General features: G+C 46.4%; 1 protein-coding gene across 1 annotated transcript; it reads left to right on the forward strand.

Moving 5' to 3' along the window:
- The first annotated feature begins 2110 nt into the window (after positions 1-2110).
- LOC116719460 (uromodulin-like) lies at positions 2111-13266 on the forward strand. The gene is made up of 9 exons (XM_032561976.1): positions 2111-2445; positions 2661-3066; positions 9623-9858; positions 10060-10253; positions 11416-11567; positions 11863-12105; positions 12195-12354; positions 12644-12719; positions 12804-13266. Exons 1-9 carry the CDS (start codon positions 2382-2384, stop codon positions 12812-12814), a joined length of 1542 nt encoding a protein of 513 aa, XP_032417867.1. The 5' UTR covers positions 2111-2381; the 3' UTR covers positions 12815-13266.
- Positions 13267-16353: the final 3087 nt, after the last annotated feature.

The raw sequence follows: 16353 nt of genomic DNA on the forward strand, positions 1-16353 counted from the left end.
GAAAAGAAAATGAAGCTTTGAAATAGATTGAATAAATCTGTAAAGAAGAGCGGGTTAAAAATCCCCTGAAATAAAGCAAAAATACTCAATCATCACAAGCTTTAAATGAGTTATTTCTGCCAGGTCTGGTACAATCAATTATTTTATGGAAAAACAGTTTTTCAAATAGGATCATTTTCTTTAATAGATAAAATTGTCAAAAAACAGTTGTTTTTTTTTATTTACTCAGTTTATCTCTTTTGCCAGCAGGACCTTCTCTTGTGTTTGTAGAGGTGGTTTTGTTGGTGATGGTCTGACCTGCGACGACAGAAATCTCTGCAACAAATCTCCCTGCTGTGAAAGAGGTTAGTGATGGTCTCCAGACCTCGGCTGTGTTGACATTGATGAGTGCTCTCAACACAGCTCCCCGTGCTCAGCGCATCAGATGAACCATTTACTTTAAAAAAAAAAGTTGTAAAATTGCAAAATAGAAACAGAATTTTCCTCCACTTTTCAATTTTCTCTAATGTGTTTGGGAAAAAAAATTAACTTAAAATAGCAGTAAAGCTGAACTGATAATGTGCAGTGGCTGCATAAAACAACATAGTGATCAAATTGTGTATAAACATGCAAGACAGCAGCTCAGTTTGGCTACACAGCCTAAGAACTTTCTGTCAGCTGTTATCCTGGATTATGTCACAGCGTCATGGCAGCCCAGTGCTTTCCCCCCCATGTACATGGGGGGGAAAGATCATAGCAGTCCCTCAGTCCATGGAACAATACAGGATATAAGAAAGCAAAGAGCTTATTTGTTATATTTTTATATCATCATAAGCCACAAATAGTGTAAAAATGTACATTTTCTGTGTGTAACTAATGTCACATATTTTCTACATTATATACTAAAACAGTAACTATGGTTGGGTTTAATTTTCTTTCGTGCTCAGTCTTTAGTGTAAGGCAATTCAGGACGCCCCCTTGTGGATTTAAATAATCCCTTCACTCTTTTCAGAGATTTATTGCTGGTGTGTTTTTCAGAGAAGAAAACATTTAAAACCCATTACATTAGAGCAGTAAACTGTCATTTAACAGAAGCATGTTTTCTGATTGCTGGTTCAACACAAACACAAGCTTCAGACAAAATGGGAAGATTTCTGAATTAAAAGCTCCCGTTCCATCAATTTTCCGCAGGTAAATTTGTAAATGTAACCATCAAAAGCCAAATAACAAACTCATATGGTAGTTTAAAACTCCAAATGCACATTTCACTTTACGCTGACCCAGAAGAAGAGCTGTTGAATATAGTCATTTCCGATTATATGCTGATCTCATTCATTTTGCAACATTTTTCTGTTGGATAATAAATTAAGGAACAAAAAAAACCCCCTGAAGAGCCGCTTTGGAACCGAAAGAGCCGACTCTTTTTAGTGATTCGAGCCAAAAGAGCCGGTTCTCTAAAAGGAGCCGTAATTCTCACGCTGCCGTGAGCCCCTCCCACTTCCCTGAGCCCAGACAGGTGGTCAGTCCCACAGTGACCTGATCCAGAAAACCTCACCTGCACACAGAGATCCCACCTTCAGGAATAAAAATGGAAACTGATCTTAGAGTTTTCGATTCCCAGACAAAACACTGACTAAAACAAAAACAAATACGTGAAGACTGATTTATACTGACCTACATTGTTATGGAGAATTAGCTTTCTCTGATATACATTTTTATGTTTTTCTTGTTTATAGTCGCAGAAATTAAAGGTGGGTGTCTGTGTATATGACAGGAATTTTGAACTTTTGATGTTATTGTCTTTAAATAAAAGTACAAAAGAAATGAATTTTGTGCATAGGTTAAGAAACCTATACACAACCTACCTCTTTTTTTGCCCATATGGGTCACTTATGAGTAAAAAAATATTGAATTATGGTCACATATGCCTTCCATCCATATCTATCCATATCTCCCAGTCCAACAACATTAACTAACAGTGTAAATTCAAACATGTATCTTTGCATTTCTATTTAGTCTTGATACTTTGCATAAAAGAACATTACCAACATTGTCAGTCTTACAAAGAGTACAAAATGTTCAGGGAGTGGCACCATGAGTAATCCCACTGCCAATGAAACAGCCATTTCCAAAGAAGTGAGCTGATGACCCTGACCTCTTTTTCAGACCATCAATTAGAACATTTTCCTTTCTATTTCAGATGAAGTTGTATAGTTTTACAACTTCAGCTTAAGTTTCTCTTCTTCTTTGATTAATAAGTAATCTTTAACATCAATTCCCATCACTTTGATGGACCTATAAATTCTCACCCTGTCCAGAGACATTTAGTTTCTTCTTTAAGGAAAGCAATACTGCATACTGTGTTTTCTTCTCAGGAGGTCTGTGCTGTGCATTTTTCAAAGATGGAAGTGCCCTGGACAATATTTCTAATTCTACTTTTACAAATTTTGATGAGAACCACTTCAGGTAAAACTTGGATTTATTTTCCTCCATCTTGGATTTAAAACACAAATGGGTTGCAGATCAAGTCAAAAATAAAGATATGTAAAAAAAAAAGAATCGATGGAAAATTAATTCTCATTTATTCAACAAAAATTTATGTGATATGTCTAGCTGGTGGAGTGTTTCACCCAATAACGTCTACATACATCTAAATAACCTTCCACTTTGTTTTTTTGCAGCAACACTGGTCACCAGCTGTGATTCTTGCCATGGCGAAGCCTCCTGCTCGGAGTCTAGAGAAAGAGGCGACACTTTCGCCAAGAGGACCTTCTCTTGTGCTTGTAGAGATGGTTTTGTTGGTGATGGTCTGACCTGCTACGATATAAATCTCTGCAACAGCTCTTCCTGTTGTGAGAGCGGTTATCGATGGTCTCCAGACCTCGGCTGTGTGGACGTTGATGAGTGCTCTCAACAGAGCTCCCCGTGCTCAGCACATCAGATTTGCTCCAACAGACCAGGGTCCTATGAATGCCTGCAGCCTTCCTCCAGCAGCAGATCAGCTCTCATTGAGGGAGCACTCCGACTGGCCAATGGAGGAAGCCACTGCTCTGGCAGAGTGGAAATCTTTCACGATAGACAGTGGGGGTTAGGGTCACGGTCCGAAGTGGCAAAATTTTCCCATAGGCTTTGACACCGCCGTGTTCTGCCACTATGCCTAAGTGGCTGCAAGAGCTTATTTGTCACCTCGGTATTCCTTTGAATGGGCCATTTGGGCACTTTTGGTGCCATATCGGTGCAGATGCAGTTCATGCAAAATCCCCTGGATGGAGCTCTTGTATTAGGAATGAAATCAAGTCAGATTTTCAGTTTCAGCTCAGAGGGCCTGCCACCTGGGTGTTCCGACCGGTGATCCTCGGTGGCAAAGCGGGTTAGCTGGGTCTGCTAAGTGTCTGAGTGCTGGTGGTTCATGGGTAGTGTGGTCCACGGGCATTGTGGGGGATTGGGAGGCCTGCCACTTGGGTATTCTGACCGGTGTTCCTTCGTGGCAAAGTGGCTTAGCTGGGTGTGCTAAGTGTCTGAGTGCTGGTGGTTCATAGGTACTACTCTGGAGGTTCATGGGGGTGGTTCATCTGTCCTCCATGCGGGGTTATGGTGCTCCATTCCTGGGTACTTGTGCTCCATAAGTCCCCCTGGTTCTCTGGAGGTCCAGGGGCTGTTTCATCCAGCCTCCATGCGGGGTTATGGTGCTCCATTCCTGGGTACTTGAGCTCCATGATGTGCCCTGGTTCTCTGGAGGTCCAAGTACTTAAGCTCCATGAGGTGTCCTGGTTCTCTGGAGGTCCAAGGGGTCTGTCTCCCAACCTCCATGCGGGGTTATGGTGCTTCATTCCTGGGTACTTGAGCTCCATGAGTCCCCCTGGTTGTCTGGAGGTCCAAGGGGGTGGTTCATCCTACCTCCATGCGGGGTTATGGTGCTTCATTCCTGGGTAAATGAGCTCCATGAGTCCCCCTGGTTGTCTGGAGGTCCAGGTACTTAAGCTCCATGAGGTGTCCTGGTTCTCTGGAGGTCCAAGGGGTCTGTCTCTCAACCTCCATGCGGGGTTATGGTGCTTCATTCCTGGGTACCTGAGCTCCATGAGTCCCCCTGGTTGTCTGGAGGTCCAAGGGGCTGTTTCATCCAGCCTCCATGCGGGGTTTGGGTGCTCCATTCCTGGGTACTTGTGCTCCATGAGTCCCCCTGGTTCTCTGGAGGTCCAGGGGCTGTTTCATCCAGCCTCCATGCGGGGTTATGGTGCTCCATTCCTGGGTACTTGAGCTCCATGAGTCCCCCTGGTTGTCTGGAGGTCCAGGTACTTAAGCTCCATGAGGTGTCCTGGTTCTCTGGAGGTCCAAGGGGTCTGTCTCTCAACCTCCATGCGGGGTTATGGTGCTTCATTCCTGGGTACCTGAGCTCCATGAGTCCCCCTGGTTGTCTGGAGGTCCAAGGGGCTGTTTCATCCAGCCTCCATGCGGGGTTTGGGTGCTCCATTCCTGGGTACTTGTGCTCCATGATGTGCCCTGGTTCTCTGGAGGTCCAGGGGCTGTTTCATCCAGCCTCCATGCGGGGTTATGGTGCTCCATTCCTGGGTACTTGAGCTCCATGAGTCCCCCTGGTTGTCTGGAGGTCCAGGTACTTAAGCTCCATGAGGTGTCCTGGTTCTCTGGAGGTCCAAGGGGTCTGTCTCTCAACCTCCATGCGGGGTTATGGTGCTCCATTCCTGGGTACTTGTGCTCCATGAGTCCCCCTGGTTCTCTGGAGGTCCAGGGGCTGTTTCATCCAGCCTCCATGCGGGGTTATGGTGCTCCATTCCTGGGTACTTGTGCTCCATGAGTCCCCCTGGTTGTCTGGAGGTCCAGGTACTTAAGCTCCATGAGGTGTCCTGGTTCTCTGGAGGTCCAAGGGGTCTGTCTCTCAACCTCCATGCGGGGTTATGGTGCTCCATTCCTGGGTACTTGTGCTCCATGAGTCCCCCTGGTTGTCTGGAGGTCCAAGGGGGTGGTTCATCCTACCTCCATGCGGGGTTATGGTGCTTCATTCCTGGGTAAATGAGCTCCATGAGTCCCCCTGGTTGTCTGGAGGTCCAGGTACTTAAGCTCCATGAGGTGTCCTGGTTCTCTGGAGGTCCAAGGGGTCTGTCTCTCAACCTCCATGCGGGGTTATGGTGCTTCATTCCTGGGTACCTGAGCTCCATGAGTCCCCCTGGTTGTCTGGAGGTCCAAGGGGCTGTTTCATCCAGCCTCCATGCGGGGTTTGGGTGCTCCATTCCTGGGTACTTGTGCTCCATGAGTCCCCCTGGTTCTCTGGAGGTCCAGGGGCTGTTTCATCCAGCCTCCATGCGGGGTTATGGTGCTCCATTCCTGGGTACTTGAGCTCCATGAGTCCCCCTGGTTGTCTGGAGGTCCAGGTACTTAAGCTCCATGAGGTGTCCTGGTTCTCTGGAGGTCCAAGGGGTCTGTCTCTCAACCTCCATGCGGGGTTATGGTGCTTCATTCCTGGGTACCTGAGCTCCATGAGTCCCCCTGGTTGTCTGGAGGTCCAAGGGGCTGTTTCATCCAGCCTCCATGCGGGGTTTGGGTGCTCCATTCCTGGGTACTTGTGCTCCATGATGTGCCCTGGTTCTCTGGAGGTCCAGGGGCTGTTTCATCCAGCCTCCATGCGGGGTTATGGTGCTCCATTCCTGGGTACTTGAGCTCCATGAGTCCCCCTGGTTGTCTGGAGGTCCAGGTACTTAAGCTCCATGAGGTGTCCTGGTTCTCTGGAGGTCCAAGGGGTCTGTCTCTCAACCTCCATGCGGGGTTATGGTGCTCCATTCCTGGGTACTTGTGCTCCATGAGTCCCCCTGGTTCTCTGGAGGTCCAGGGGCTGTTTCATCCAGCCTCCATGCGGGGTTATGGTGCTCCATTCCTGGGTACTTGTGCTCCATGAGTCCCCCTGGTTGTCTGGAGGTCCAGGTACTTAAGCTCCATGAGGTGTCCTGGTTCTCTGGAGGTCCAAGGGGTCTGTCTCTCAACCTCCATGCGGGGTTATGGTGCTCCATTCCTGGGTACTTGTGCTCCATGAGTCCCCCTGGTTCTCTGGAGGTCCAGGGGCTGTTTCATCCAGCCTCCATGCGGGGTTATGGTGCTCCATTCCTGGGTACTTGAGCTCCATGAGTCCCCCTGGTTGTCTGGAGGTCCAGGTACTTAAGCTCCATGATGTGCCCTGGTTCTCTGGAGGTCCAGGGGCTGTTTCATCCAGCCTCCATGCGGGGTTATGGTGCTCCATTCCTGGGTACTTGAGCTCCATGATGTGCCCTGGTTCTCTGGAGGTCCAAGTACTTAAGCTCCATGAGTCCCCCTGGTTCTCTGGAGGTCCAGGGGCTGTTTCATCCAGCCTCCATGCGGGGTTATGGTGCTTCATTCCTGGGTACTTGAGCTCCATGAGTCCCCCTGGTTGTCTGGAGGTCCAGGTACTTAAGCTCCATGAGGTGTCCTGGTTCTCTGGAGGTCCAAGGGGTCTGTCTCTCAACCTCCATGCGGGGTTATGGTGCTTCATTCCTGGGTACCTGAGCTCCATGAGTCCCCCTGGTTGTCTGGAGGTCCAAGGGGGTGGTTCATCCTACCTCCATGCGGGGTTATGGTGCTTCATTCCTGGGTAAATGAGCTCCATAAGTCCCCCTGGTTCTCTGGAGGTCCATGGGGGTGGTTCATCTGTCCTCCATGCGGGGTTATAGTGCTCCATTCCTGGGTACTTGTGCTCCATGATGTGCCCTGGTTCTCTGGAGGTCCAGGGGCTGTTTCATCCAGCCTCCATGCGGGGTTATGGTGCTCCATTCCTGGGTACTTGTGCTCCATGATGTGCCCTGGTTCTCTGGAGGTCCAGGGGCTGTTTCATCCAGCCTCCATGCGGGGTTATGGTGCTCCATTCCTGGGTACTTGTGCTCCATGATGTGCCCTGGTTCTCTGGAGGTCCAGGGGCTGTTTCATCCAGCCTCCATGCGGGGTTATGGTGCTTCATTCCTGGGTACTTGAGCTCCATGAGTCCCCCTGGTTGTCTGGAGGTCCAGGTACTTAAGCTCCATGAGGTGTCCTGGTGCTCTGGAGGTCCAAGGGGTCTGTCTCTCAACCTCCATGCGGGGTTATGGTGCTTCATTCCTGGGTACCTGAGCTCCATGAGTCCCCCTGGTTGTCTGGAGGTCCAAGGGGGTGGTTCATCTGTCCTCCATGCGGGGTTTGGGTGCCCTAGCCCTGGGTAAATGAGCTCCATAAGTCCCCCTGGTTCTCTGGAGGTCCATGGGGGTGGTTCATCTGCCCTCCATGCGGGCTTTCAGTGCCCTAGCCCTGGGTAAATGAGCTCCATGAGTCCCCCTGGTTCTCTGGAGGTCCATGGGGGTGGTTCATCCAACCTCCATGCGGGGTTATGGTGCTTCATTCCTGGGTACTTGAGCTCCATAAGTCCCCCTGGTTCTCTGGAGGTCCAAGGGGTCTGTCTCCTAACCTCCATGCGGGGTTATGGTGCTTCATTCCTGGGTACCTGAGCTCCATGAGTCCCCCTGGTTCTCTGGAGGTCCAAGGGGTCTGTCTCCTAACCTCCATGCGGGGTTATGGTGCTCCATTCCTGGGTACAGAAGCTCCATGAGTCCCCCCTGGTTGTCTGGAGGTCCAAGGGGTCTGTCTCCCAACCTCCATGCGGGGTTATGGTGCTCCATTCCTTGGCAAAGCCCCCCCAGAGCAGGGGGTCATCAGAGGAGGTTGTGCCTGGTTTCGTTTATTCTTCCAAGTGTGTGTGATGACCCGAGCCCACCTTTGGCCCAATAAATGCGCGGGACCCCCCCTTAAAGCCCCCGTGAATGTTGGTTCCCATTTGGCATCAATGCATTTGAAAGTGATACCCGGATGGCAAGTCCTGCAGCTCTGCGTCCCAAGCTGGTATCGAACCAGGCTCTGCCGGGTGGGAGGCACCAGCCTTAACCATTGTGCCACGGGGGAAGCCAGGGTCAGTGTGCCCAGATGGCAGAGCATTTATAGTGCCGAAAACCCAAGTGGCAAGCCATGTCCACAAAGGGACCCTTACCAGGGGCACGAGACTCTGGGCCGTGCGGGCTGGTGGGTGTAGTCCGCGTAGGGGTGCTTAAGTGTGGGGTACCCAGGTTCGGAGGGTCCTTAAGTCTTGGTCCCCCAAGTGGCAAGCCCCCATGGACATAAACACCCAGGTGGCAAGCCCCATGTACTCGAATACCCAGGTGGCAACCCTCCCATAGGCATAAACACCCAGGTGGCAAGCCCCCATGGACATAAACACCCAGGTGGCAAGCCCCATGTACTCGAATACCCAGGTGGCAACCCTCCCATAGGCATAAACACCCAGGTGGCAAGCCCCCATGGACATAAACACCCAGGTGGCAAGCCCCATGTACTCGAATACCCAGGTGGCAACCCTCCCATAGGCATAAACACCCAGGTGGCAAGCCCCCATGGACATAAACACCCAGGTGGCAAGCCCCATGTACTCGAATACCCAGGTGGCAACCCTCCCATAGGCATAAACACCCAGGTGGCAAGCCCCCATGGACATAAACACCCAGGTGGCAAGCCCCATGTACTCGAATACCCAGGTGGCAACCCTCCCATAGGCATAAACACCCAGCTGGCAAGCCCCCATGGACATAAACACCCAGGTGGCAAGCCCCATGTACTCGAATACCCAGGTGGCAACCCTCCCATAGGCATAAACACCCAGGTGGCAAGCCATGTCCACAAAGGGAGCCTTACCAGGGGCACGAGACTCTGGGCCGTGCGGGCTGGTGGGTGTAGTCCGCGTAGGGGTGCTTAAGTGTGGGGTACCCAGGTTCGAAGGGTGCTTAAGTGTGGGTCCGTCCCCCAAGTGGCAAGACCCCCATAGTCCTAAACACCCATTTGGCTTAAGTCTGGGTCCCCGGGTTCGAATGGTGCTTAAGTGTTGGTCCCCCAAGTGGCAATAAACACCCAGGTGGCAAGCCCCATGGTGCCCTGTCCCTGGGTAAAGGAGCTCCATGAGTCCCCCCCCTGGTTCTCTGGAGGTCCAAGGGGTCTGTCACCCAACCTCCATGCGGGCTTTGGGTGCCCTATCCCTGGGTAAGTGAGCTCCATGATCTGCCCTGGTCCCCAAGTGGCAAGCCCCATGTTCACGAATACCCAGGTGGCAACCCCCATGTTCTCGAATACCCAGGTGGCAACACCCCCATAGGCATAAACACCCATTTGGCAAGCCCCATGGAGTGAAAATGTGACAAAGTGTCAGTTGTATGGATAAGAATACCCAGTTGGCAAGCCCCCATTGACGGACTACCCAAGTGGCAAGTTCGGGTCCGGTACCCAAGTGGCAGTTTTCCCCATTGAGAGAAACACCGAGATGGCAACGATGCCCTCTGGTGGCAGAAACACGTTACTACAGCGAATCTTGCCACGAGGGAGCAAAATCCATGATTTTTGTGAAAAGTTTGTCCTGTTTGGGGGTCTCTCACGGGGAGACCGGGGGTCTTAAAAATCGGTAGGGTGGGTCACGGGGGTAACGAGGGATAACCGGATTTTTAGAGATTGACCCCGTAACCCTACGACCCAGGGTTAGACCTCCAGAATTTTTAGAAAAAGGCCCTTTTTTCCCCCCAAATGTACACTTTTTCGGCCCTCGCCCTAAGTGGGGGACAGTGTGTGATGACATCTGGGACAACATTAATGCTCAGGTGGTGTGTCGACAGGTGGGCTGCGGACGAGTCATTTCAGCAACATCAAGTGCACATTTTGGACAGGGAACTGGGCCCATATGGCTGGATAACGTGAGGTGCGCAGGAAATGAATTACAGCTTTCAGAATGTCAACATCAAGGGTTTGGCAATCATAACTGTAATCACGGTGAAGACGCTGGTGTTGTCTGCGAAGGTAAAACCATGTTACACAATTTTTGCATGTATTAATTCTTATGTTGTGTATTTCCAATACCTTTCTGCATAATCACAACAATTCACATTGTTTTATCAAAAGAATCCCTTACTAATCCTGTTTGTCACAAATTCAACAAAGTAAGTAAATTTTTATATTAGTCAATGTTATGGAAAATGGTATCATTCTGTTTTTTCAAAGGGCCCCTTGTACATCTTACTTGTGGCCAAGATAAACTCCAAGTAGGACTGGATCTCAATAGCACGCAGTCTTCTGATTTGGATCCATTCTCTGGCCACTTTGCTGCTCGCAACTGCTCAAGGTTCAAAGTTCAAGGGGATGTTGTGTGGTACGAGGTGGAGGCTCGAGCCGGTGCCTGCGGAAATATAGTGACGGTGAAAATCTTTCCTTTTTTGCTGTGTGTGTTGGATTCTTATCTCGTCACCATCACACTTTCCAGTCAAAGTATTATACTCAGAGATCATTATCTGTGTTATCTTGTTGGGTCACTAGTCGAGAACAAGATAGCAGATTACTCATGCAACTTTAATGAACTGGGCCAATAAACCAGTCATTCTTCACTAATGCATGTTAGATCCAATATGATGTTTATTTACACCACATTAAAAATTAATATCATATACAATTTTTGTAGAGAAATTTATAAAGAAACGCCTGTGTCATAAAGACCTTGCTGATTGCTCATTGTTAAAGATTACAAGAACTTAAAAGTAAAACTACAAACAAATGGATAAAAGAAATATTAAGTTGTTCAGAAATGGCAAAAGATAATAAGGCAGAAAATGTATTTAGATTGTCAAAAGGTAAGCTCTACTTCAGTGGTGTCTAAAGTTGGTCCTTGAGGGCTGCATGTTCTAGTTCTGTTCCTGGTTATAGCCATCTCTAATGAGCCAACAAATGATGGCTCGTTAGAAGGCCTAAGAAGAACATTGACATGCAGAGGAGTTTGTTACTACCACCAGGGAGAGAACTGAAGCATGCAGAATTACCAGATGCTTTCAATTACTTTATTGAGACTTAGCAGGTACTTTCCTGGAATTACCGTGCATACCAGGTACTTCCATGAACTTGCCAGATATCCCCTGCAACTTACCAGGGTTACTTTTCCTGCAAAGCACATTCCAAGTTCCAAAACTTTCTGGTAATACAGGATATTTGGAGGAATTTCTAATAATAGCTCCAGAAAGCACTTAGAGCCATTCAAGAAATTGCCCTAAGTGTAATTTCTGGAATTGCCCTTCTGGTAAATTACATGTTACCAGGAGGTAACATATAAGTACTGGCTGCGGTATGTAGTGGAACTTGACAGTAAATAACAAGTTTAGCTAAGCAGATAGAAAGAATGTTGAAGTTTTCATGCATAGAGATTGCAAAGGAAGTTGTTTGGGTGTTGTGGTGGACCGCCATACACGGAGGTCTCAGTGACCCATGAAGGTCATAGGTTCAAGACACAGCCCGATGACCTTTGCTGCATATCTTTCCCCTCTCTCCCACCACACTGTCCTGTCTGACACCTGTCATTTTCTTGTCTTTCAGATCAACAGTACGCATGTCATCTTTGGGAACAATTTATTTCTCTACTCAGCAAACAATGAATCCTTCCTCCTTCCCAGGAGATTTCCGTTCTCCTGTTCTTATCCTTTGGAAACTGACACCAGTCTGAATGTGGCTGTAAGACCAACTTTAGAGTAAGTCGTCCTCTCTGATCAATATAACTGAGCTGGTAGATTCTGTGGGGAGTGTTTATCTCTTGAATTAACAAAATGCCTTTGACCACAAATTAGTGTTAGTTCATCCAAATCCTCCACGATGATGAAATAATATATTGCATCATTGTTCCAATATATCAATGAGCTTGATAGATTGCGCTCTAATCACAAGAAGATTTTCAAACAATTTAAAATAACACAAAAACAGGATTAAAACAAGTGTTGGCAAATAAATTCCTGGACTGCTTGATAAAGATGGTTGTTGCCTTGGCAGGTGGGAACGAGGTATTTCAGGTACAGGTCCCAAGGCCAGAGCCTCCATGTCTCTGTTCCTGGACTCCAGCTACAATTACACTTACCCAGCAGGCCAGGTCACCCTGCCAGTGGGCTCGCCGTTGTACGTCGGCGTTTCTGTGGAGGAAATGGACTCAAACTTGGCGGTTGTTCTGGAGAACTGCTTTGCCACTCACACGTCAAACCCTGAGGACCCCATACGATACCCCCTCATTGAGAACAAGTATGTGCTCCTCTTCAGCTTCAGTAAATACTGTTTGGTGTAAAGTGACGGGTTAAAACTTTCATGTTTTCCTCCATTACCCCTTATAGATGCTCCACGGATCGCCGTCAGGTGTCCGTGGTTCAGAGCGGCTCCTCCCTCCAGGCTCGTTTCACTGCTCTGTTGTTCCTGCTGGGGGAAGATTATCGAGAAATTTATCTTCACTGTAGCCTGAGCCTGTGTGACCAGAGACGCTCCAACTGTGTCCCGGTGAGCAGAGACTTCAAATTAAACACAACAGGCCAGCTTTATCAAAATGTAGATAAAGACATTTAAAAAAAACTAATTGCAGAAACGGTAATCCTTTTACATTATTTCATTATTTCTCATTTTCTATTTGAAACAAAGTTCTTGGTTGACTGAAAATATTTCCTAATCTCAACCTGCCAGAATGTGAATTATTTGGGGATTATTTAACTGAACATACTTTATTTCATCAGTAGTTTATGATTCATGATGAATGAATAAATAAATTGCTTTAATTATTTACTTTTCCCAGGTTTGTCATAGCAGAAAGTTGCGTTCTGTTTCAAGCTTTCCTGCACTGAAGCCCATCACTACTGGACCAATAGTCTGTAAGTTTACCTACTAAGTATTTTATTATAATTAACAACAAGGGATCAATTATCATTTTTCTTCTTTTTTCTACTTATTTGCAGGGCGCAAATGAAGAAATAACAAGCTTTTTTCCTTGAAACGTGACACTCATGTAAAGTAATCAGACCAGCTGAAATAAGAAAAATGTGGTATTTAATTGATCTGAATGATTGCTGAGTTTTGGGGGAAATTGATGTTACTGAAATTAAACTGAAATGAATTATATGCTACTTGTATTTTAATGTCAAATTTAATTGTATTTCTATCTTTTACCGATATGTGATGCTGTAATCATTGTTAAGTACTGTGGTCGTGTGAAGTTGTTGTAAATCTCGGGTTACTGGAGTTTAAGAGTGAAACATTAGTGATTGGTGGTTCATAGATGATGAGCTGTTTATTAGAAGTGGTCAGGAGAGCGCACTAGCATGAAGACACCAGTGGAGAGGAGTCAGGTAGTAATGTCTAGCATGTAAACCTGCATTTCATAAGTAAGTGCTAAGTAAATAAACTTTGAAATGAATTGAACTGAAAATAAAAACCTATAATGATCTTTTAGACCAAATGTTGTGGTTAAACCAGTTTGGAGGTTTGCTATATCTTCCACAAGGTCCCAGAAGTCAGAGTGGCTGATGTTCATCAAGTCACATCTGGGCTCTGACCATGGATCATCAGTCTACTCCAGATTCCCATGGACAGTCTAATACCTGCCCTCTTTTACTACTAAGACACACTGTTGTAAAACGTGCAGAATGTGGCAAAAACGACTCTGCTTAGATGGCAGCATATGTTCTTCCATAAATTGTTTGTACCTTTCAGCATTGATTGTGCTTTCACATATACTCAAGTTGCCCATGCCATGTGCTCTAACACCCCCCCAAACCATCACATATGCTGGCTTTTGAACTTTGTGCTGATAACAATCTAGACAGTCCTTTTCACTTTGGTAGAGTTTTAAAGGAGCAGCATTATGTGTTTTCCAGTCACATGGTATTTTATAGCACATTCAAGTAAATATGTTCCTTTCAGTTGTTATAAAAATGCCATATGTATACATATATATGTAATAAATTCGACTTAGTAATTTGGGCCTCTGTCTCTTTAAAAACTCCTGTTCTTTCTGAAACTCCACATTCAAGCAGCCATCACAACTTGGCTCCTCTCTTGACCCTTTAACAATAATTTTACCAGAGTTGGACTGAGAAGTATCTCTTATAATGAGCTCAGCAGATGCGCAGCTCCACCAGGTGTTTGCTAATTGCTGCTTGCTCTACTACTACTAATAAATTATGAATAACAATAATAATCCTACACACAGACACTACATTGTCTGTAGGCTTTAAAGATTAGTCATGGTTTATCCAGGCATTACCTTCCTGTTTTTAGCAGCAAAGGATTTCAGCTCAACTGAAGTCAAACGGAAATCCTGTTTATTATTGTTCTTTAACACCACCTAGTGGTCACAAATATTCTATGTTTTGGATTATTGAATTAAAAAAACACATTAATAACTGAAAAACATTGTAGTCACCGTATCACTGCTCTGTACAGCGGGCTGTATTACATTAACTACTTCAAACAAAATAATTATTGCAAATAATGCTGATGTAAAGCCTGTATAAATGAAAAAGTAGTAAAAGAAGTTCAAAAGAAAAGGCTGAGCACATAGAATAGAATAGAATAGAATAGAATAGAATAGAATAGAATAGAATAGAATAGAATAGAATAGAAGTACTTTATTCATCCCAGCAGGGAAATTACTTCGCAGTTACAGCATAGAGACAAGACACAATAACAACTACCACTGAGTAGTAGTTGTCTATAAATTGTAAAATATGAAATGCTGTTAATATAAAAAGCAACTTAAGAGCAGTCCTTGCAAAGATTCAAAAAAAAATGCAGATATGTATATGTAAATAGTTGTGCAAAATCGGACTGATTAGTGCAGAGCAGTGATTTAGCTTTTATTGTACAGTGAGATGGCATGTGGCAGGAAGGATTTCCTGTATCTGTCCCTACGACAGCGGAGCTGGAGCAGTCTATGTGAGAAGGTGCTCCGCTGTCTGTCCACTATGTGGTGGAGAGGGTGCTGTTTATTGTCCATAATAGACAGAACCTTCTTCAGTGTCCTCCTCTCCACCACAGTTTCCAGGGACTCCAGCCTTAGTCCCAGTGCAGAGCCAGCTTTCCTGATGATTTTGTCCAGTCTATTAGAGTCGCTGGCTCTGATGCTGCTTCCCCAACACACAGCAGCAAAGAAGATGGCACCGGCAACAACACTGTGATAAAAGGTCTACAACATCTTGCTGCACACTTTGAAGGATCTCAGCTTCCTTAAAAAATAGAGTCTGCTCATCCCCTTCTTGCACACAGCGACAGTGTTAGATGCCCAGTCCAGTCTGTTGCCGATTACAACTCCCAGGTATTTGTAATCCTCCACCTCCTCCACCACTTCCCCTTTGATCTTCAGTGGCCATGAAGGTATCTTCTTCCTTCTGAAGTCAATCACCATCTCTCTGGTCTTACTAATGTTGAGCCTCAGGTGATTCTGCTCAGACCACTCCACAAAGCCGTCCACCAGTGTCCTGTACTCCCCCTCCCCTCCATCCCCTATACACCCGACAACCGCTGAGTCATCAGAAAACTTCTGCAGGTGACATGACTCAGAGTTGTACTGGAAATCAGTGGTGTACAAGGTGAAGAGAAAGGGAGAAAGCACAGTTCCCTGTGGAGCTCCTACGTCACTGACCACCACATCAGACAGGACACTGCCCAGACGGACAAAGTGTGGCCTGCCTGTCAAGTAGTCAGTCACCCAGGAGATCACTGAGTCGTTGACACCCATCCTCCGCAGCTTCTCACCCAGCAGCAGAGGCTGGATGGTGTTGAAGGCACTGGAGAATCAAAGAATGTGATTCTCACAGTGTCTCCTCCACCATCCAGGTGCGAACGTGCTCGTTGCAGCAGGAAGATGACGGCATCGTCCACTCCTAAGTGGGGCTGGTAGGCAAATTACCTACATATGTGTATAAAGCTGTGTGTTATATGCTATTAAAAGTCAAACTGAATAAAACAAATTTATAAAAGACAGTTGCTTATTGTAAGAATAAATCAGGGGAATCGACGGACTTCTCAAGAGAAATAAATAATTAGAGATAATGAGCTACACCTACAGAAACCCTGATGCTGGTTGATCTTTGTTTGAGACGGAAACCATGGGAGGTGTTTGGGTTTTGATCATTTGCATCGTGGCAACCCTGCAGCTAGATAAAGGCTGGTAGTTTTTCTTTCCCAGATTTAATCAAACTTATAAAGCAGGAGTTTGCTGTGTGTAGACAAAAATAGAATTGCATAAAGTTCAAGTGGTTTATCTGCATAGTTAGACTAAGTAAAAATTACTTTTCTAAATACATGAATAGTATTCTGGGCTGTAGACGGTAGACAGTGGGCTGAAATTTGAAAAACCAGAAGCTCCTAACTAACTGACAATGAGTTGGCACTCTTTTCTTTGACATGTAATTTTCAAAGCTTTCATGAGAGGCTGTCACTCATCCTCTACAATGACCTGATGTCAGTCGAGGCAGATGGTTTGGTTCTGCTGCAAGTTTCTTGTTA

The sequence above is a fragment of the Xiphophorus hellerii genome, chromosome 5 (assembly GCF_003331165.1).
Source record: "Xiphophorus hellerii strain 12219 chromosome 5, Xiphophorus_hellerii-4.1, whole genome shotgun sequence".
Classification (NCBI taxonomy): Eukaryota; Metazoa; Chordata; class Actinopteri; order Cyprinodontiformes; family Poeciliidae; genus Xiphophorus; species Xiphophorus hellerii.

Coding starts and splice junctions, on each gene's coding strand:
- LOC116719460 (XM_032561976.1), top strand. CDS start 2,382: ATGGAAGTGCCCTGGACAATATTTCTAATTCTACTTTTACAAATTTTG. Junction 9,859..10,059: donor CGCTGGTGTTGTCTGCGAAG/GTAAAACCATGT, acceptor GTTTTTTCAAAG/GGCCCCTTGTACATCTTACT. Junction 12,355..12,643: donor GACGCTCCAACTGTGTCCCG/GTGAGCAGAGAC, acceptor TACTTTTCCCAG/GTTTGTCATAGCAGAAAGTT.